This window comes from Carcharhinus amblyrhynchos, chromosome 34, assembly GCF_965287045.1.
Source record: "Carcharhinus amblyrhynchos chromosome 34, sCarAmb.v2.hapA, whole genome shotgun sequence".
In the NCBI taxonomy this organism is placed as follows: domain Eukaryota; kingdom Metazoa; phylum Chordata; class Chondrichthyes; order Carcharhiniformes; family Carcharhinidae; genus Carcharhinus; species Carcharhinus amblyrhynchos.
The window spans coordinates 21,445,054-21,468,959 of NC_137357.1; the positions used below are offsets into that span (position 1 = coordinate 21,445,054).

A 23,906-nucleotide genomic window follows, 5' to 3' on the forward strand; every position below is an offset into this window, starting at 1 on the left:
ACATGAATCTTCTAAGCTACAGCAGTTCTCTTAACTGTCACTATTTCTTCACCTGTCGCAGTGGGAGCTTCCCCGAGAACTGCTCTGGCCTGATTCATGCTGAGCATCCAGAAGTATTTTTTCCATGTCTCCATTGTGGATGGACGAAGATGAGGGCACATGTTCCAATCCTCCATTTCTGCTGATCCCATTATCGTTCCCATTTCCACTGTTCTTCAAGTGTAACTCCACCCAGGAGCCTAAAACATTGTAAGAAAACACAACTTATAAAGCTAAAACTTATTTTTTAACCAATTAGCCCCATCCCCCAAATACCACCACCAATTAAAAGCAATGAGATGAGTTGGGGTTAATTCTACCAAGGGCAAATTCATTCTCGTACTAAGTTGGTATACTTCACCTGTGAGAATAGACAATGAATGGCAAGGACTACTTAACTACAGGGGGCAATGCAACACAGTTCTTCCAAAGCTCAAAAATAAAAGCTTCCAGCCTGTATACCAGGCAGCAAACTTTTCGCCTTGCTTGCCTGGTCAATTTCTCCAAATTCCTCCCAGAACAACGTGATGTTTAAACAAAAAATATAAATCAGCCTGTTTACTAATTGTTACTTCGAAACACTGTCAGAGTCTTGCAATTTCTAACAGCTGCCGGCTTTCTGCAGCTGCCAAACAACTTAAGGTTACTTAACAGAGATGTGTAAATCCCTTAACAGGAACCAGAGAACGATTCAATCACTTACTTTGAATGTGAATTGCAGAAAATACATTTGGACAATCTTTTAGCCATTTTTGTAAGAAAACACTCCACTGTAAAAATCACCAATATACAGTTTTCTTTTCTGCTTCAGTCTCAACCTTGTGCATCCAGAAACATGGAGACAGAGAGAGACACACACACAATCTGTGATAGTATACAGCAATATATAAACATTAAAAGATCACCGACTCAAGCCACTCTATTTAGATAACTACGTGCGTATTGATGAAGAACGTTCAGCCTTCAGATCTTGGCATTGTAATCTTGTTCAGCATTGTTCAACTCATGTAGATTCATTCAGCAACACCGCCCCAACTCACAATCTTTCTGTCTGGATTGACAAGGGCAGCAGAAGCATGGGAACATCACCACCTTCCAAGTTCACTTCCGAGCCAAACACCATCTTGACTTGGAACCATATCACCATTCTTTCACTGTCATTGGGTCAAAATCCTGGAACTCCCCTTCCAAACAGTACTATGGTTGTACCCACACCACATGGACTGCAATGATTCAAGGTGGCAGCTCATCACCACAACCTTTTCAAGGGCAATCAGGATTGAGCAATAGGTGTTGGACTAGCCAGCAATGCCCACAACAAAGTAAAGAAATTCTAAACAGGTACCTTAAGAAAACGCCAAAAACTCATTTTACTTTTAAACTTGTCTACCTGATGTAGCTGAGCTTCCAACCAGATCTTCCATACAGCACAATTCATTGCACATGATGCTGAAATCTTCATACATGCTTCTGCCGCCAGCAGATACAACTCATACTATGTTTTCCTGGCTAGCCTCTCATCAACCCATCCTTCATTCATAAACTTGAGTTTCTGCAAAACGTGGCTGCCTGTAACGGAATCCACACCAATTTTTGTCACCCATCACCTCAATGTTTACTGACCTATACCATCGCCTAGTCTGGTAATACTTACATTTTAAAATTGATATCTTCATACAAAAATCCTTCCTGAACTGTGCACATGTTTCACCATCTTTCCGTACATCTTTCCAACCTTCTCCTGTCCAACATCATCCAAAAACTCTGTGTTCCCTCAACACTGACCTCTGCACATTTGTACTTCCTTCGACTAATCCAAAGGCTACTGTGCCTTTCATCATTTACATCCCAAATTCTGGAAATTCCTCCCATGGACATGGTATAAATCACTTCAAAAATCACTGAAGATAAACAAGGTGATTCAGATATTGCCTGTTATATCATAGTCTTTCAAATAGTTTACGCAACAGAAGAATTGACAGGACCCGACAAATGTTGCTTTGTGTCAGCCTCCTATCCAGCATTTTCATTGCCAACATCCAGTAGACACGTCCTTTCACCTTTTCGGGAAACTACGTGGCAAAGGCATCCTTCTCAAAGCAAATTACTCAAATCTACCCTCACAAACACTCCATATTACTTGCCAAATTGTTTCAATCTGCAATCATAAACAGTTGCAGCTTCTGCTATGTTGTCCACAATTTAAAATGCTACAAGGAAACAAATCCTCCAATTATAATGCATGTTCCACATGCATGACTATAAGAACATAAGAACATAAGAAATAGGAGGAGTAGGCCATCTAGCCCTTCAAGCCTGCCCCGCCATTCAATAAGATCATGTCTGATCTGTCTTGGCTCAGTTCCACTTTCCCGCCCTCTCCCCATAACCCTTAATCCCCTCTCTTATCAAAAACCCATCAACCCGCGTCTTAAAAATATTTAGCGAGGCAGCCTCCACCACTTCAACGGGCAGAGAATTCCAGAGATTCACCACCCTTTGAGTGAAGAAGTTCCTCCTCAACTCCGTTCTAAACCGCCCCCCCTTTATCTTGAGGCTGTGCCCCCTAGTCCTACTGTCTTTTTTGAGCGGGAAGAGTCTCTCCACCTCTATCCTATCCATCCCATTCATCATCTTATACATCTCAATGAGATCTTCCCTCATTCTTCTAAACTCTAACGAGTACAAGCCTAGTTTATTCAGCCTCTCCTCAAAGCTCAACCCCCTCAACTCTGGTATCAGCCTAGTAAACCTCCTCTGCACTCCCTCCAAGGCCAAAATATCTTTGCGCAGGTGCGGCGCCCAAAACTGCACACAGTACTCCAGCTGCAGCCTCACCAATGCCCTATACAGCTGCAGCAAGACCTCCCTACTTTTATATTCAATCCCCCTCGCTATGAAGGCCAGCATCCCATTCGCCTTCCTGACCACCTGCTGCACCTGCAAGCTGGGTTTTTGCGACTCATGCACAAGGACCCCGAGGTCCCTCTGCACCGTCGCCTGCTGCAGTTTTTCGCCATGTAAGTAATAGTCCTTCCTACCATTCTTCCTACCAAAGTGGACCACCTCACACTTGCCAACATTAAATTCCATTTGCCATTTCCTGGCCCATTCGCCCAGCCTATCTAGATCCTTCTGTAGACTCTCACCACCCTCCGCACAATTTGCCGTTCCCCCAATCTTGGTGTCATCAGCAAATTTCGACACCCTACACTCGGTTCCCTCCTCCAGATCATCTGTATAAATGGTAAAAAGCTGAGGCCCCAGCACCGACCCCTGGGGCACTCCACTAGTCACCATCCGCCAATCCGAATAGCACCCGTTGACCCCCACTCTCTGCCTCCTATTTGACAACCAATCCTCTATCCACGCTAACACCCTACCCCCAACTCCATGTCCCTCGACCTTCTGCAATAACCTCTTGTGAGGTACTTTGTCAAACGCCTTCTGAAAATCCAGAAAAACCACATCCACCGGCTCTCCTCTATCCACTGCCCTAGACACATCCTCATAGAACTCCAGTAAATTTGTCAGACACGACTTCCCTTTAATGAAACCGTGCTGCGTCTGCTCTATCAAGCAGTTCCCTTCAAGATGCCTCGCAATTTCCTCCTTAATGACGGATTCTAACATTTTACCTACCACAGACGTTAAACTAACCGGCCTATAATTCCCCGCCTTTTGCCTGGCACCCTTCTTAAACAACGGCGTAACATTAGCCGTTTTCCAATCCTCCGGCACTTCCCCGGAATCCAGCGACGTCTGGAAAATAACCACCAAGGCATCCACTATCACCTCCGCCATTTCTTTCAGAACCCTCGGATGCATTCCATCCGGTCCTGGGGACTTGTCCACAATCAGCCCCTCCAGTCTGTCGAGCACTGCCTCTCTAGTAAAATAAAATCCAACCACGGTATTACTTTTGATTCCTGTAGCAGTTTTAATTTGAAACTTCAACTACCTTACAAGTTTATCATTCCTATCTTTCAACTTACTCACATTAAATAAATAATTTAGCACAAACATTCATCACCCATTCTTAAGGGTATATTTGTCTTCAGTTAACAAAAAGCAACAGGGAAGATATTTTAATATGCAAACGAATAAAAAGAAACAAGTGCAGATGTAGTGCTTGAAATAATCACATTGAAATGTGATATGTCCCAAACACTGAGTGGCTTTGAGCAGTAATTGATCACCATCATACCAGTTTCCCAAATGACAACATTGAATGTACTACAAAAAGGCACTGAGTGGCTGTAAAGCACTTGGCAGGATGTTCCTGATGTTCTGAAAGGCATCATACAAGCCAAAAATCAAATCTGCATTAACCTTGGAACAAGCATTGTATGGCGCAAATATTGTTAAAACCATCGCACATCACAAGTTTTCACGGAAGGGAACTGACTCACAATTCAAGAAACAAGGGAGGCAAAGAGCAGGAAACAGTAGGCAAGTTAACCTAACATCTGCTACTGGGAATATGTTAGAATCTATTGTGAAGGACAAAATAACAGCTCTTTTAGACAAGCATAAGATAATCAGGCAAAATCAACACAGTTTTGTGAAAGGGAAATTGTGTTTGACAAATTTATTAGAGTTCTTTGAGAATGTAGTCAGCAAGGTGGATAAAAGGCACTCAGAAGATGCAGTGCATTTGGATTTCCAAAAAGCACTCAATACAGTGTCGTATAAAAGATAACTGCACAAGATAGAATCTCATGGTGTTGGGAGTTAAAATTTGCATATTAGAGCTGCAACCAACCAAGGAAACAGAGTCAGGATAAATAAGTCATCCTCAGGTTGGCTAAATGTAACCAGTGGAATGCCACAGGAATTAGTATTAAGACCTCAACTATCAGCCATCAATATTAATGGCTTGGATGAAGTGACTGCCAGTGGTGGGACCAAATTCTCTGGCGATACAAAGTACATATAAGAGAGCAATTTGTGAGGAGGTTATTGTCTGTGAAGTAATACAGACAGTTTAAGTGAGTAGCTAAATATTTGGCACATGCAGTCCAATGTAGCAAAACGAGGTTGTCCACTGAGTAAGAATAAGAGAAAAGAAGATTATTATTTAAATAGCGGGAGACAGCAGAATTCTGCAGTGTTGAGGGAGCTGATGTCCATGTCCATGAATTAGAAAAGTCAGCATGCAGGCACAACACGTCATGAAGACAAATGGATGCTGCCTTCTCATATATAGAATCCCTACAGAGTAGAAGGACGCCATTCAGCCCATCAAGTCTACATCACCCTTTGAGCGCATTGTACCTAAGGCCTTATCCCCTACCCCATGTAGTTACCCCACTAATCCCCCTAACCTACACATCTTGGGACACTAAGGGGCAATTTAGCATGGCCAATCAACTTAACCTGCACATCTTTGGAGCATGGAAGGAAAAAGAGCACCCAGAGGAAACTCACTCAGACATGGCGAATGCATGCAGACTCCAAACAGTCATCCAAGTCTGGAATCGAACCTGGGTCACTGACGCTCTGAGGCAGCTGTGCTAACAACTGTGTCATCATACTGCCCTTTTGGCAAGGGGAACCTAATATAAAAGCAGGGAAGTCTTGCAACAACTGCACAAGGCGTTGGTGAAACTGCAACTGGAGTACTACAGTTTTGTTTTCCATAACAAAGGACATATTTGCATTGGAACAGTTCAGAGAAGATACACAAGGCTGATTCCTGGGATGAAAGGGTTGCTTTATGAGGAATGATTGAGCAGGTTGGGCCTATATTGGAATTCAGCAGATGATCTTAATTAAATGTGTCAGATTCTAAAGAGTTTTATCAGAATACATGCTGAGATGATGTTCCCCTTACGGGGAATGTACAAAGGGGTGGGGGTGGGGTGGGGTGGAAGGGTGGGGGGACAGGATGACATACTCTGAAATGCACGATTGCCTGGGTATCTGGGGCGACACGGTGGCACTACTGTCTCACAGCACCAGGGAACTGTGTTCAATGCCCGGTTTGGGTCACTGTCTGTGCAGACTCTCCCAATGTCCGCATGCGTTTCCTCTAGGTGCTCTGGTTTCCTCTCTCAATCCAAAGGACATGCTGTTTAGGTGCCATGCTAAATTCTCCCTCAGTGTAGCCGAACATGACGACTCGGGGATTTTCACAGTAATTTCATTGTAAACTGACTTGTGACACTAATAAATAAAACTCTAAAAAACACTTAAAACTGTCCTGCAAAAGATTTCAATTGTAACATTCCTATCACCATAGTCAGATATTTTTCTCACTCATATCAAAGCACTTGAATTACATAAAGCACTGCTGATGCAAACTTTCACAAGTTTTATGCTGTAAAATGGAGTTGTGTTAGGCTTTAAAATGATATTAAATACTTTATCCTCGCTTTTTTTCTAAAAAATTAAATTGAACACCACAACGCTTATGAACAAGGTATTATGCTTTCATGTTAATTCAACTTATGCTTTACTGAACCCAAGTTTGATTTCTTAACCAAACAGACATTTTTAAAAAACATGCAATTTTACAAAATGCAAAATAAATGTTCTTAAACAGGAAAGACTGGAGATACACAACAAAATTATTTTTTAATCCAGATCAAGAAATGGGAGCTCAGTGCTTCCAAATGGAAATGCTAACCTGCATTTTCTAGTCATGTTTGTATAATTTCAAATTTCCATTATGCATTTTTAATCTGCACTGTTTCAAAATGATATGAAGTATGATAAATATTTAAAATAATCTATTCAGTACATAATGGAGAACAAAAACATTGAGCTGATTAAGCGGCACTCCATCAACTTTTCAAGGCAAACAAGGGATGGGCAGTAACCACAAACCTTGCTGGTATATACATGTATATAGAAGAGTACTTTGTTTAAACCTGACAGGTTGAGAGAAAATGCTAACTTTTGGTTTGCCCAACAATTTCTTTCTCAACTTTTTTGATGTTGCTATCAGCTTCTTTCACATTAATCAATTCTCCAATGGAGCGCAACTTAATCTCCATAAAAGTATCCATGAATCCATCAGTGGGAAAAATATATTCCTCTTCTATGCTCACAAGGCTGTTTGGCGAGTATTTTATTTTTCAGAGGACAATACAGCTGCACTTTTTTGCAACTATGCATAACTGTTTGCTTGAAATGTTTATTAAGCTGAGATGCAACTTGGTCAGAGACATTTCATTTTTAAAAAACAATGACTCCGAAACTCCTGAAATGCAACTTAGCAACGCAGAATAGTGCATTTAACCAAAAGCCAATGGAGGGCACTGCATATCTCATCTGTATTTACGAATGGAACACTAATCCGTTCATGCTCTGGACTATTAGAATTTAACTTTGCCTCAGTAACGTCCTGTATGCAAGACACATAACACTAATTGCTTTTCCAATACCAGGTAAGCAAGTAAGTTGAACAAGAACTGTGAAAACAGTCTGAATTTCAAAACTTAACTGCAAATCCATTCAGGTTATGCAACATGCCACAGAATTTTACTCAACTTTAATCTCATATTATTGCATCTTTGGCAGTTATTCAAATTGATGAACAGGATACAGCAATGGTCAGGTGCACTCCAATGATTATTTCTTATTAAACTTGAATAAGCAAGTACCCAAAGTACCAGTTATTCACATACTACAAATCTTAAGCCTGCCAACACCATCCCTTGTCCCATTATAAACTCTTATGCTCTGAAATATGTGAACTGTTTTTGCCTCCTTGCAGTGACGCCAGTAAAGCTGTTGTATCACTTTTACTTTCTCTTTTGGCAGTTCTACTGCCTGCACTACAGGGTCCAACTTCAGATCCGACTAACTTTATTCTCTGTGGACATATGAATTTATGATAGAAATTGAAAAATACAAGGCAAAATGACTCATTTCAAAAAGAGGATCAGCTCAAGTTTTCTTATTCTACTCCAGTTCTCCCTCTGCTCCCATGCCTTGCTTTACCTGGAAACTACAGTTTGTTTTTGTGAGGACAGGTGAGGCATATTGGCGACTGCATGTTATAAATTTAATCCAACTGATCCCACTTACAATATTTGATAGAAAAATAAACAAATTTCACTCCTTAAATTTCAATAAAAGCATGTGAAGACTCTGGCAAAGACAATCATTCTCAGGTCTAACAGAAATCACAAAATGTCAAAAACAAATTAAATCAGCCCTTACTGTCATAATGAATTTGTTTTTACTCAATGATATATTGTGAAATGTAAGCAAATCTTGAATGCTTGCTTTCCAAGCTGTTCAAGAGATTCAAGCAACTCTAAAATGGATGGTTGCACAAAAACAGATAATCATAGATGATAGGACAACAATAGTCTCAAAACTAACAATAAAACTTGCAAACTAATTGCTTAGTGGCACATTATAACACGGCTTTCCAGTTCCCCAGAGTAAATTAACTCAATCACAGCCTGATAGCTTGTCTTTGATCATGCAATGGTAAAACTCAATTTAGTATACTGATAAAGTTTCCTGTGCAAAGAAAACACATGTTTTGAAAATGAACAATCCAGTTTGGAAGCAGTGGGACTTTGCTAATTTTCAAACATTTTAATGTTCTGTATTTTAAACTTAAGCTTTTAGAACTGTTATGAACGCAAAAGAGAATACATAATGAAAATTATGTCCCACAACACAAAGCAGACTGGGACTGCCTAATAAGTAAGTCATTCCCAAGTTTGTGTACAATAAACCATACAATGAAGAAGAACAGGATATAACTTACTGAACAGATTATCTGGTTTGGTATTTCTGTTTCCATGTAAATAACTGCTGCTTTCATTTCCGACCCAGCTCCTCCTTCAAAAGCAGGAGCCTGCAAAGTAACTTGACTCACTAACCAGTCTGCAGAAGATTAATATTCAAGCTAGTCATTTATTTTTCTAATTTTTCTAATAGACCAGCCTCTCTGCAGCTCCAAAGTTTCAGATACTTCAAACGGTCATCTTCGCAACTTAACAACCTACGACTTGTTTCGTAACATTTATATAATTAATCTGGTGAAACGGCCTGGTAGGCTAGAGATAACAGAAATAAATAAATGCTCAGGAAGTGATTTGGCTGAAAGGTAGGCCATTTACAGGATGCAGAAAGTGCTTTGTTTTGTGCTTGTGTGTGCAAGAAAGTTTTTTTTAAGTGTAAAAGACTGCTAAAATGCTACAAATAAGAGCACAAAATATAACTGGTTGTTGGAGGATAAAAACTGTCACACCCAAACATCTGGTATTTAACACCTGCATGCTCGAATGGCCTAGTTTCTGCTCCTAGTTTCTATGTTTCAGTAACCATTTGAAAAACAGTATTACTTTAATCCAGAATTTGCAAGCCTTTACCTGAAATAAAACTCTCTACAATACATGAAACTCTCAGATAAGGTCCATCATAACACTGAAGAAAGACATGTTGATGGAATGTGCTAAGGAAACACACATTAAGTTCTTCCTCAAGAAGTAAACTCCTATTTCCAGCAATTCACTGGTTAGATTTCCTCAATTTTAACTCAGCACAGGAACACATAACTGTCTAAAATGCTTCATAACGACAACATTTTCAAGAATAAGCAAAGTTAAAACAAACCCTTAACAAAATTTACCATCATTAATTTTGCCATGACAAGAACATGACTGCTTTTGAAGCAGTTGCTCTTTTTTCCCATTAACTGATTTTGTTGGAAAGGACCCAGTTGTAAAACAGCAGCTTGTAAAACAATATGTAATTCATTGATTAAAATGATCTGGCCAGCTGCACAAACAATGTCATTCACTTTTGACCAAATGTTAGCTTGACTTTAACGTTAAAGTGGAACTGATAAGCAGAAAATTAAAGGTTTAAAGACAAAACTTCGACACTTTATATTGTCAGCTGAAGCAAGAGGAAATGCAAAGCTGAAATTGTGCGATTCTACTTCAAAACTGCTTGGTGCAAAGTGTCCGAAATGCAAACCCCATCAGTTCATTAACTGTTCCCAAACTTAGTGTGACTGTACAACGCCAAAGAGAATCTCACAATTAGGAGATATGAATTTTTTTTTGCTGGTTTAAAAATAGTAAAGAGAAATATTCATCATGTTGCATACACAACATTTCATTTCGCCAGCTTGTGCTGGAAACTGGTCTCAGCTGAGGTGGGAGATGAAGGCACCCTACAGACAGGTTATCAAGACCCTCTTAGACTCTAAGTTTTCAAAAATGGAAAGTTATATAGCACATAGATTATGGTGCAGAAACAGCCCACTAGCACAAATTAAAACTATCATTTATTTAATCAGAAATCATTTTGTTGAAAGACCTGTCCATTTGCTAATGCCAGTGTTTATTAATTAGCAATGTAGCCCATTTAATTTCAGGTCACCAATAAATATGCATCCTGGAGCAAGGAGTAAAGTTAAACACCACAACCTCCTCCTGCAGGTACAGGTCATTCCATACGATTGGAGATCAAGAATGAGCTTTAAAAACTCCTAAGGATGTGAAAGAACTTGACATTCTATGATGTATTTTTGATTTAAAAAAATAAATGCACTTAACAAGGCAATTTTGGAAGTGCAAAAGAAAATTGGCCCACTCAATCCCAGAACAACAGTGAGATAAATGATGAGCACATTTATTTGCATGACAGTTATTGAAGAGATAAATTTTGGCGCTGGGATATTCAAAGGAGATTTTCCCAGCTCTTGCCCATGGGAATATTTAGGTCCAACCTAGGGCATATGCAGTTTTATCTGCCAGAAGGGGTGACAGAGTGGCTAGCACTGCTGCCTCTCAGCACCAGGGACCTGGGCTCAGGTTCAGCCTCAGTTACTGTCTGTGTGGAGTTTGTATGTTCTCCCCATGTTTATGTGGGTTTCTTCCAGGTGCTCCAGTTTCCTCCCATAGTCCTAAGATATGCTGGTTGAGAGGAACGGCCATGGTAAATTGCACCTTAGTGTCTCAACATGTGTAAATTAGACGAATTAACCATCTAAGTCTGTGAGGTTACAAGGATAGTGACGGGGGAGGTGCCGGAGTGTGGCAACTGAGGAATTTTCACAGTAACTTCATTGTAGTGTCAATGTAAGCCTACTCGTGACATTTATAAATAAATAAAAATAAATAAAGAACGGATACTCTGTCAGAAGGTTGGTGAAAATTCCATGGACCAAATGCTTCCTTGTGCAATGTGGGGACTCTATGACAGATAGCACTTCAGGCAGTGTCGCACTCCCTCAGGACAGCAACTTGAGCACCAGCCTGGAAAGGTTTACTTCGTTTGCGGGGGGAGGCATGGGGGCCCTCAACAGTCTGACTCGGAGGCAGGAGTGTCGTCCCATGCCAACACGATTGTTGAGAAAGCCCACCCATGTCTCAACTTTCTCAGAAGATGAAGGAAATTTGGCATGTCAGCTACGACTCTCACCAACTCTACAGATGCACCACAGAAAGCATTCTTTCTGATTGTATCACAGGTTGGTGTGGTTCATGCTCTGACCAAGACCACATGGAACTACAAAGAGTCGTGAATGTAGCCCAATCCATCCTCCTAACCACTGATTCTCTCTGCACTTCTTACTAGGTCAGCAAAGCAGCCAGCATAATTATGGGCTCCACACACCAAGGACGACTCCTTTCCACCTTCTTCCATCAGGAAAAAGATACAAAACACTGAAATTGCATATAAACCAACTCAAGAACAGGTTCTTCCCTGCTGTTGTCAGACTTTTGATTGCACTTACCTTGCATTAAGTTGATCTTTCTCTACATCCGAGCTATGACTGTAACACTACATTCTGCACTCTCTTATTTCCTTCTCTATGAATGGTATGTTTTGTCTATACAGCATGCAAGAAACAATGCTTTTCACTGTATATCTATACAGTGGGCGGCACGGTAGCACAATGGTTAGCGCTGCTACTTCACAGCACCAGGGAACCCGGGTTTGATTCCTGGCCTGGGTCATTGTCTGTGTGGAGTTTGCACGTTCTTCTTGTGTCTGCATGGATTTCCTCCGGGTGCTCTGGTTTCCTCCCACATTCTGAAAAGACGTTCTGGTTAAGTACTTCCACCCAAAAAGGCGCTGGACTATGGCAACTGGGGGAACTTCACTGCAGTGTTATTGTGAGCCTTACTCATGACCAGTAAAGAAACTTACTTCTACATGTCAATACTTTTCACTGTGTACCAATAATAAATCATTGGCCAAGGCTGACAGGGGTGAGAATAGGGACCAGAGGACCTTGCTGTCCAAACACTGATCCCAATCCCCATGTGGCCCCGCCCCCATAAGCCCCGCCTTCTCATTACCCCGCCTCCTCTGACCCTGCCTTCCCCACTCCCTATTGGCTGGTGCTCCCTGGCCCGACACAACATTCTGCTCTCCTATTGGTTAAGGCCGCTGTCGATCATCTCGTGGTCGCCACGCCCCTTATGTTTTTGTTTGCTTCCCCGAGAAAAAAACCATACAAGCCGCCTTCAGATTAATGTCGCTCCTTCACCAACCACCACCCCCACCCCCTTCGATAACTCGAGACTCCTTGGAGGTTGCTGCCCTCACTTTAGCGCGGCTTTACTTCACGGTGAGTGATAGTAATTTATGTTCACAAAAATATCTTATACACACATCCGGCGGCTGCTGTCACCCACCGTTGAGTCCAGTCTCTTCGGTTTGGGCCTGTTGTGCGGCTGCCATTGCGCCGGGTTCAGTTTTGCCCCCCTGGCCGGACGCTGATGGCCGTTCGGACGGTTTGAATTTTCCAACGGTCCCTGCACGAGCCGTTCGGTCCCTGCCACCGGGCTGGACTGCGCGTGCGCCGGCCCGCTCCTCGGAGTAGGCGTGGCCGCCACGTCCGCCATGACGTCATGGCGACCCCTGACCCGCTTGTGCAGCCTGCTCAATGGATACAAGCAGGGTAGGGAGAGGCTGCAGGGTCCTAAAGGAAGCACCTGTCACACCAGCGACCATCCCACACTGCTACCACATCATGGGCAGCAATCCAGGTGGACTTCGGACCTTGCCCTTTGGCATCGCACTCATCAAAACCCTGCAGTGCAGCCCCATCGAGTCGGCACCGACTCTCCCCCGTCCCTTTTGATCCTACTGATCTCCCTGATACTGAGTCATTGAGCATGGCCCATCCCCTGAGTGTGGGAGAAATCGAACAGGTATCCCTGCATTGAGGGAGCAGTGCTAACCACTGTGCCACCTTGGCACTTCAAACTCTACCCTTTGAACCCCTCCCCCCAAAGAATGTTACCTCCACGCAAAAAGGCAAATAGTCCTCTTCTTACCCTCATTCCTTCACTTCATGCACCACATCTAGCTCGACGGCATGATAGTTGGCCCTGCTGCCTCATAGCACAGTGCAACAAACCAGGGTTCAATGCAAGTTCAAGCTGACTGTGTGAAGTCATCAGTTCAATTCCAGTGTTCCAATTCGCCCTGTATCTGCATGTTTTTCCTCCCACACATCCTGCTACTGTAGGTTAGGGGAAAGAGCCTCAGTAAAATAGTCATACTCTGTACAGGCTCACTGGACTTCATATCTTTTCTACAGCTAACTACTGTGACACTCCACTGTGCTTTCTCTTTCTGAAGGACTTGGACACAAGGGAATAGAAGTTATTCAGCGAAGTCCTCAAAGAACAGTATAGTACAGGAACAGGCCTTTCAACCCACCAAGAGTGCACTGTCCTAGCTGGACCAACCGCCTGTTTCCCTCTATTCCCCACCTGTTCATGTGTCTATCCAGTTAAGTCTTAAACATTGCTCACGTGTCTACCTCAACCACCTCACTCAGCAGTGTAGAAAACCTCCCCCACACATCTCCACTAAACTTTTCCCCCCTTATCTTGAACCGTGTCCCCTTGTAATTGTCATTTCTATTCTGAGAAAAAGCTTCCAACGATCTATCTATACCCCTCATAAGTTTATAAACTTGAGTATTGAGCGCTCTTCTGCACACACTCTGGAGGGGCAGGGGGAATGTCTCAGACTTAGTGTACTACTTAAGTTTACAAAAATGTGTACGCCAAGGGTTAAATTAGGAGAAGTTATACAAACTGAAGTTTTATTTCCTGGAATGGCCACGGTTGAAGAGGGATTTGCTCAAATTTGTCTAGATATTAAAAGGACTGGATAGGCTAAGTTATTTCCACTGTTTGCAGGACCAGAAACAGTTTGAAAATTGGAAGAAAAATTGAAGTTCATAAGAGAAATTTTACACATCCCAAGCATGTTAAAAGTTTGTGATACCAAGTGATACCTCATGTTAGAGCAATTGAGAGTTTCAAATCCAAGATAGTTTGTTCAAAGATATGCAGAGATTTGGGCCAAAGGCATGAATGTGGAATTAAACCTCAATCTCATTACATGACATGAACAGCTCATGATTCTAAATGGTCTCTTTTTGTTCCTTGATACAATACAGCAATATTGCAGCATTCCTCAAGAGTTGTACTCAGAACAATGCTTGTTCTGTGGCCCTGAATGAAACGTTAATACAAAAATAATCTGAAGGAACATCCCTGGCGTGCTGGCTGTAACACATTCCAGGATAACAATCCTGAGGATATTTTATGTGCAATAATTGGTTATGAAATACAATAAGCCATAATCAATACAATATTTACAAATACTATACATGAGCTTCTTAACCATGTTTTGTTTGTACTTTTGTTTAAACAAGTGTTGTGGCAACAAGCTCCCTTGGTTGTGCGCTGACTTGGCTCATCATGATCCGATATCCTTTAGCTTGAATTGAAGTGATATTCTCTGCAAAGAATTGCAAGAATATCAGTTTTTTTAAACATTTTAGATTAAGGAAAGATTCCTTTTTCTCATGTCTAATATCTGTTCCAATTTATGACGATGGATTTCAAACTTCTGACCACAAAGACATCAAGGGCAGCATGGTGGCACAGTGATTAGCATTGCTGCCTCAACACCACGGACCCCGGTTCGATTCCCGGCTTGGGCCACTGTCTGTATGGAACTTGCACATTCTCCCCGTGTCTACGTGGGTTTCCTCCCAAAGTGCAAGACTTTGGTTTGAATTATTATTGTCACACGTATTGGTATACCAGAAATGGTAATTTTCACTGTGTTCCCTCAGTGTACCCCAACAGGCAGAGTGTACTGAGGAGGGGATTTTCACAGTAACCTCTCTGCAGTGCTAATGTAAGCCTACTTGTGAATATGAAATGAACTTTACACTGGATATGCTGACACAAATCTGTTGGGATTTGTCTTCCCTTTCAAAAAGCAACAAACGATACAAGGAAAACAGCAATATCACTGCAGAGAATTCTGACACAGTAAAAAGTCTGACAACACCAGGTTTCAGTCCAACCGATTTATTTGATAGTAAATTCACTATCAAATAAATCGGTTGGACTGAAACCTGCTGTTGTCAGACTTTTTACTGTGTTTACCCCAGTCCAACGCCGGCGTATCCACATCGAGAATTCTGATAGACAAAGCATAAATATAAAACCAGAGCAATCTGGCAGGCGTGCAAATCATCAAGGCTAGAGCAATCTCAATTTGAAAAACATGTATTTGCAGAGTCATTGCAGCACCACCATGTGGCAGGGGATTGGTAACATATAAAAATTGCTCTATCCAAGGCAGCGCAACACTGACAAAACTACTCTCAACGTTACTAAACTGGCGTGGCGGTGTAGTGAGGAAAATCTTCAGATTACCACCACAATGATTTACCTCTGAAGCCAGGTTGAGATACACGCCCCCACATCTAGTACACCTTTTCAAGTCCACCTCTGAGCCCCAAAAAGGATCTGGTTGTGTATGATACCAGTGGCGAAAACCAGTTCCAACATTGGTGTATGGTATCAGGTCGAAGTTAGGGCAAAAAAAACCTCTCAGCAGTCTGTTTTACATCATATTCCGGAGTTCAGAATGTTAACACTGAAACCCCATTTAAAAATAACCCCTCACTTAATCGGTAAATAAAGTGGTACTTCATAACAAATGAAGCCGATCTGGTTCTCCGGCCTAATCATTCACTTGATCTTTTAATCAGTATCAGCAAAACAACTTCTCCATCCACCCTTCTCTCACGGTGCTGTGACATTTTAACCTAATGAGGTGACACATGATGCCCTGCCTGTTCTTTTGCACTTCAGGGACATTGAACAAAACAAATGTATATAAAGAGGGCCATTTAACACATTACAGCTCATCCTGCACTTCCTCCCTTTCCTATCACCAACCACTGAAGCTGGAAATGTTTGAATTACATTACCTTAATTACAAAACAAGTATTAGCAATATTTCATATCATGAATCAGAAATCCGAATATGCGCTGGGATAGTCTTGGTGGTTCCCAACAAGAGGTTGGTACATGGAGATGAGAATACAATTTGGGTAGTGTTCTTGATGCTAATTGGGCAGGTGCAGGAGAATGTGTTTTTGTTTTATTCATTCGTGCACATGGGCGTCGCTGGTTGGCCGGCAATTCTTGCCAATCCCTAATGAGTGTGGCCATGCATGGTACATGCTCATCCGAAGACCTACTATATAAACCGGAGTCACCCAAGAGCTTTGGTGATGTGGCTTCAGGGTAAAACGAGGCGAAATTTTGAAAGCAGAGATATTTAGTTTGTATCTTCCTTGTTTAGTTTCGTTCCTCAAATATTTGTCATTTTGCTCATGAAAGTCTTGATTCTTTGCTGAGAGCTGCTGAAATTACAATATGCAAACAGAATCGTCAGCCCACCTCATTGGCATTTGCGTTCCAAGTGAGCAAAGTAGGCCAAATCACATTTATCCAGGTCATGTCAGCATCTGATAATGTTGAGATTGCGCAACAAACGTGCGTTGAAATATTAGGAAGTCATATTCAAAATGATCTCAGATGGGATGACCAAACGCGTCAAATGCTGGAGCGCGGAACTAAATAGTGAACATGCTATGCCTTCTCAAATATTACAACTGGCCCAAACTAACCTATTCGCTGTGCTTGATAGTTAGCCAAGCGACATTGTTGAGTTGGCTAGAAATGGACGAGAGTCGAAACCAATCTGACAGAAACAAACAATTGAATGTGCTCCCCGACTTGAACACGGAAAAAGCTGCCTGGAATTGTTAGAAAACGATTAAACCTCAGCTGGCATTGGCACTAGCTCTTGCAAACCTGCGATAGAATGGTCATTCCGTAGGATTTCCAATGAATAAACTACGAGGGGGCCAATCCCCAACTTTACAAAACCCAAGTAGCACAGACTGAGAATTTAAGGAATTTAGCCTGATAACACGGGATCCTTTAATCCAAAATGCAGAGTGCAGATTTTTCGTTTTTACATTGCAAAATTGAGACTCGCATCTTGCAACATACTGCAATTATTTGTCTATATAAATGTTCACAATTGTGCGATTTTATACATTTTAACTGTTACAAAGTTAATTTGTATCACAATTCAGCACCTGCCAGTTTTTCAATAAACGAACCAATTATCTATCTTTTCACGTAGCTTTTTCCTTCATCCCCCTCAAATAACGCCTGATGTTTATCTCAGCCTCATGTAAAATCAACAACCTAACTTTGCTGTCTCATCCAAATATCTTAATCTGGAAAATCTCCATCATTGGGTTGAACTCGCCAGGTAGGGCACGCAAACCAGGATAGCCATTCTCAGCAGGCTATTACTGCTGGGAGGATCACAGTCGAATAAGATTCCATCTGCGCCTAACCCCCACCAAAATGCAACAAATTCGAAGGTCTGTACGGCCAAATTACTGCTTAAAATTGTGCCTTGTGTCCCAACCCACCCTTGTCACTACGACCATTACGACGGCTTTCCTTCCTGTTAGCAGCTCAGTATAAAACAGGAATCAAATCTTGTTGACAATGGATGTGTTCACAATTAACTAATTGGATAATTAACAGTTCTTTGATAAAAGCAAAAAATCCTGTGCATGCTGGAATTATGAAATTCAAAGTGCTGGAAACACTAAGCAGGTCTGGCATCTGTGGCTACATCTCTGGGCACCAAAATAGAACCAGGTAGTAGGCTCTGTTTGACATTTTACTGTTACTAATCTTTACACACCACTCGAGCCTTTTCTGGTTCAATCAGCAGTTTTTGGAGCCGAAGATGACAATGAATTGTCAGTACTTCACCGGAGCTGAAATTTGAAAACTCTTATCCCAATTTAATTCCAGAAATGATGGCAATCACTTGTTTTCTTTCCAAATACACTTCCTTCCAACAGCAGTGAACCGGATCTTGGTGTAACTTATCCCAGCTTGGTCTCCATGAAAACCTTTAAACTGGTGCGATCTCCATTGGCAAGTCACACCCCGTAATGTGGCACATCAGAAACAGGTGATGGTGGAACCTCTTCGCCACATTCCCATGTTTGCTCTGCTGACCGAGGATTTCCATTTATATAGAACCTTTCACAACTTCTGTCCGAAAACACACGGCAGCCAATCCACCGTCTTTGACGTGCAGCCATTCTGTAGCAGCCAATTTTTTCACAGCAAGGTCAAACAAACCAGCAACAACACCAAGGAGCAGATAATCTGAGAAGTGACGTTGAGGGAAAGGTATTTCACAAAGGCAGTAATGCCAGGTGATTACATATGCTGTTAACATAATTTATTACAATTGCAGCCACGAGGAAGAAAGTCAAGTGCTTTTGAGAAACCGTACTGCTCACCAACAAACACAATTGGCACTTGGGTTTGCGCATCACCAGAACTGAAGACAAGGGGAAATCTAAAGAAAACTTGCGTTCCAAACAAACAAAATAAAATAATTTCTCGCTGCCAAGGAGCAGCTATTTATTTGAAACTTTCAAAGCAAATATTACTCCTGCTCATCAGGCTACCATTCCTTCACGTTCAAGTCACGGCATTTGGTTGTAGCTTCCATGACAATAGTGACGGCATAGATAAACATCGGCTAAATATAATCACAAGCTTGATCCCAAGCCTTGGAGTTAACTGACTTCGACCGAGGGTAACAAAATGATAGTGTAGCCATTTTTGACCACTATCCAATGAGCCCTGTAAGCAAATACATGTCAACATTTGAGTACTATCCTATGAGTACTAGACTACTATTTAGTGAGTAGTCAATACTCACTAGACAGGACCGCATCTGAAGACTGGCCTCTCGGGAAAAGGAACTGGAAAGATACCAGCACCGTGGAACGATAGCCCAACTATATTCCTTCAAGAGAGAAAAAAATGAGGACAAAATACAACCTGGAAGTTACCCATCGAACAAGGCTAAACAGACACTTATTGAAATTCATGCATTGCTAAAACAGAACATTTCATGGAAGTAGCTATTACTCATCTGTCGAATTTTATGCCTGAATGTGACCAGAGTTTGATCTTCAATACTCCATTAAGATTTTACAGGATCTGTCTTAAGAGAAAGTTGAAAGCCATTTTGTTGTAGTTTTGTGAAATGTATGACTTAAAGGTAAATACGGTGGGGTTGACCAATGAAAATGTTTAAGCTTGTTGGGCCTTTCAGCCCAAATATGTTTTAAGGAAGGAGCTAATAATCTCAGTGCTTTTGCAGTGAAACATAGAGCCATTTGTGACCATTTATAAACACTACATTCTATTGGATGTTACAGAAGCTGAAGTATAAACGCTGCTTGTAATCCAAATGCTTGAAAGGTATATTCATCAGACATACATTTCATTCAGATTCTGTAATAAAGACATTGGGCAACAGGATCAGGTTCTAACTGTACAGTTCACCTCAGGGTAACAGTTGGTTTGGGGGGGGGGGGGGGGGTCAGGAGAGGGAGGGAGAAAGGGGTTGCAGATAATGAAATAGTTAATTAAGAGGAGTGGGGACTGAGGAGAAAACTTGTTTTGTGCGCCTGGTAGGAAGCCAGTACCTGGTTCTGGAAAATTTGCATATCAGCAACCACTTTTAGATTATTGGGTCGAGTTGCCCTGCTGATTCTACCTGCACTTGCTCAAGCAGCATAGCTTTTTACATCAAATAGCAATGGATGTCAGCACCCAAAGCCTTAACGAATGGCAAGAAAATGAAAATGTTCTTGTATATGTCTCTAATTCTGCTTCATCTGCACAAATCATACCACAGCCTTCTGCACAATTCTGTCTCCCTGTTCACCTTGCAACTCCCAACTGCTCCTTAAGACAATTATAAGCTACAAAAGCATGAGCATGCACAATCAATTGTTCTAAATTTGAGGCATACCTCACCATGAATGTGATCAATGAAAAACAAAACCTATGAAACTGGATAAGAACACATCACATGTAATTGACCACAGTGCAATTTTTAAAATTTTATATTCTAAACACCAGCATTTAACATTTACACACAAATTGGACCAACATCTTATTTCAGTGTTAAGTAGATGTATAGAACTCAGCTTTGGGCAAAACAAGTAAAATCTACTCAGATTATAACACTCGAGATACCAATTATTCCCAAACTTTAGGAAAATTATAACATTCATCTCTTGGGAAACACGGAACATTTTAATCTTGCATTTTCAATCTTGTGGGAAATGTGCCATCTCATTTTGTTAGGAGAGGTTATCAACACATTAATCAGAAAAATAATTAATGCTTTTCATCAGAATACTAGTGTTAGAAAGTCCAACTGTTGACCAGAGAGTAGCAAAAATGGCATGCCAGTCCTGAACTCTTGCAGAGGATTCCCAACTCATGTTCTGGTCACTTCTAACAGCCAGCCTGACTGCTACAGCACATGAACAGCAGAGCCATACTTCTCAATCCAGTAAACGTGAAGAACGTGTTCCACAGTTAAGTGCAATGGTACTGAAGAAGTTCAATACGCAAATGATCTGTCTGCCTTCAGTCTCAGCTATCGTGACAGATCCTATTTGCCAATGAGGAAAACCAGCTCGGTGTCCAAGTCCTGTTCACTATCCAAATCACTCAGCCAAGATGAGAGCAAATGAAAGTTTAACTTTTATTTATTCGTCACAAGTTGGCTTACTTTCAGATTGCAATGAAGTTACTGTCAAAATCCCCTAGTTGCCTCACTTCATCACCTGTTCGGGTATACCAAGGAGAATTTAGCATGGTGAATCCATCTAACCTGCACATCTTTGGACTGTGGGAGGAAACCAGAGCACCTGGAGGAAACCCACGCAGAAGGGAGAACATGCAAACTCCATACAGACAGTGGCCCAAGCCAAGAATTGATCCGGGGTCCCTGGCGCTGTGAGGCAGCGATGCTAACCACTGTGCCACACCACTGAGGCCCTCCATGATCATACTATCTGTAAACACTCAATTGGTTAAAAACCTGGTGGGCAAATTAAACAGTGGTGTTGTATGGCAGCACAAATCAGCAATGATTCAAAAGAACAGTGCATTAACACGAGTGTGTTGCAGAACACTCCGCGATCCACTCGAGTCAAAGGTTAGTTTCAGCAATGGTTGAAAAATCCTACATTATGGAACTAAAAATATTTGGGCCCGCAAGGCATTGGTTACATTCACGCGACTGTGCTGCAACTTTTTCAATCCTTGTTGTTTTCAACTTCACTGAACTGGTTCATTTCATCGACTTAATTTTGGCTCTTTTCATTAATCTTGATTTGCAAGAGAAGAATTTTGTTTAAATACAACAGAAGGAAAATGGTCTGAGCACAATTTTGACTGTCCTTTTGAAAATATGGTAGTTATTATTTTGCAGTGTTGCTCACCTGTCGAGACATGAAATTACATGCCCTGTCTTAGATGGGTTAAAACAGCAAGCAAGTCAATCACTGAATCCACATTCCATCATCAGATCTGATGGAAACTGGAAAAGATCAACCAGAACATTCCAAGTACGTTGATGGGCAAAGTATGGGCAGAAAGTATATCGTACTTCTGACACAAGTGAGTAGAATGGTGGTAACATCGTTTCCAGCCTGTATTTCCAAACACAAGGTTCCCATTCTCAGTCTTGTCAGCATGGTTGAACTGAAGTATTGCTTCAGTTAAAAAAAATGTTCATTCCTACTTTGAGTTATAACTCATGGTCAAGGTTCTTCCCACCCCACCCAACATGAAAGCTTCAGGAAACAAAAGGGGGCTGGGAGGGAAAAGTAAAACACAGATGGACTTCATCAAGTCCACTGGTATCCCGTTGAAAACGCAGAAGTTTATTAACACTGAGTAAAAAATACTTAGATTAAGATTCCATTACATCAAACATCAGTAAAACTTACCGGTGTTAGACACACACTTTAATGCATTCATTTAAAATAAAAGTACATTGGGTTTAACAGTTTACACTTAATTTCAAAAAAGAAAAGTCACCAAATAAAGGAGCTATTTTTTTATGATTTTTATTCAGTAGGTTTCTCTTGTGCCAGAAATGGCAAGGGCAGCAATATTACAGTCGGTTGTTAAAACATCTGTGTGCAACAAAAAACACCTGACCCACTGACCCGACTCTGACCTGGTCATGTCCTTTATGCTCCAACAGGGCCAGAAGGTACGTGAGGTCAGAGGAGGAATGTTACAAGCGTTAACAACAAGCTGTATGTCGATAAAAAGAGGAGGGGGAGGTGTTGGGTTGGGAAGGGAGGAGGAGGAGAGAACATTACAGTAATGAGGGTACACAGTAAAACATTGCCATATCATGACTGAAGGACTTCTTCCTCAAGACCTCACCACAATGGAAGGCGAAGGAGTGGATTAAATGAACGTTTGATGCAGTAAAATGCTAATGTAGTGGCCCATAATTTGTAATGAAGAGACAACCACCCTCCCCACCAAATGACTAGCAACCATGGACTGCAATTTTAGGTGGGGGAGGGGACAGGAGCAAAAAGAACTCTCTGTGATAACGTGACTGGTGTGCGTTATAAATGGCACTGATTCAAGAGAGGAGGTGGGGAGGGGGCCAGAATGGGCCTCTCTCTTACAAGATATAAAGGCTACGCTATCTTAACTAGGCAGGAATCGGATTCTTTCTTCACTGCACTGGTTTTAATTCACTTTGTCCTGGAATATATACAGATTGTTGGTTGTGGCTACAGCGATGATATTCTCCTTAGGATGCCAGGCTGTGTGTAGGATCTTCTTGTTGAAGTCCAGACTGTCAACACTAATCTCGTCCTTCTTCCTCTTGCCCCCTGAACACACTCTGCGTGGTTTCAGGATTGCCCGGGGTTTGCTGTTCTCCCTCGAGGCCTCTAGCGTAATGTCCCGTTTTGTATTTCTGTCGAACATTCTGAAGAAATTGTTGTACGACCCAGTCATGACAACACTGCAAAGGTTTAAACACACAAGCATTAGCAAGTAAACAGACAAATAACCCCAATAAATGGGATGCTGTTGCAATCTGAAATATTTGTTTGATACATTTGCACAATGTTGCTAGCACATCATTGAGAGATTCAGCCTTCCAACTTTACCCAATTTTGTAAACACCCACACATATCCTTTGAAACAAATTATTTTCACCAACTTCTCCAGAATGGGGATTACGTGTTGAGTTTCATCACAACTAATATTGGTTCTCCTCAACCAAATGGTCTGTGACCCAATTTAAGTTTTGTCAACTGTTCTGTTCCATGGAGTCAGGGTGTTCCCAAAATAAGGCCAATGTCCTAATTGATGATACGACTTAAAGACAAATTTCATCAACAACGAAGTGTTATCACATTCAGACACTAAATACTTCAGTTAAAACAGAATCTAGCTGCTTCTGAACACTGGATTCGAATAAAGGGGAAGCAGTGTACCTGCTGTAGACTCAGAGCACAAGCACTACAAGAAATGTGGGATAAAATAAATCTAAGGTCAAACTGTGCAACAAACTTCTTGTGGCATTTAACTCTTCCCTTGAAATGATACCCACCAAAATATTACACAGATCAATGCGCTTTCCTC

General features: G+C 41.5%; 2 protein-coding genes across 2 annotated transcripts in view; both read right to left on the minus strand.

Annotated features, from left to right (window-relative positions):
- LOC145361298 (BCL2/adenovirus E1B 19 kDa protein-interacting protein 3-like) overlaps positions 1 to 12,834 on the minus strand; it is a 41,559-nt gene extending 28,725 nt beyond the window's left edge. Inside the window, exons 1-2 of the mRNA XM_080216949.1 lie at positions 12,666 to 12,834; positions 53 to 239 (exon numbers count right to left, since the gene is read on the minus strand). Coding sequence (XP_080073075.1) covers positions 53 to 239; positions 12,666 to 12,711 — 233 coding nt within the window. The 5' untranslated portion in view covers positions 12,712 to 12,834. The remainder of the gene's footprint in view (positions 1 to 52; positions 240 to 12,665) is intronic.
- Positions 12,835 to 22,338: 9,504 nt separating this feature from the next.
- Positions 22,339 to 23,906, minus strand: part of LOC145361460 (serine/threonine-protein phosphatase 2A 55 kDa regulatory subunit B alpha isoform) — a 93,434-nt gene continuing 91,866 nt past the window's right edge. The window contains exon 10 of the mRNA XM_080217286.1: positions 22,339 to 23,280. Coding sequence (XP_080073412.1) covers positions 23,001 to 23,280 — 280 coding nt within the window. The 3' untranslated portion in view covers positions 22,339 to 23,000. The remainder of the gene's footprint in view (positions 23,281 to 23,906) is intronic.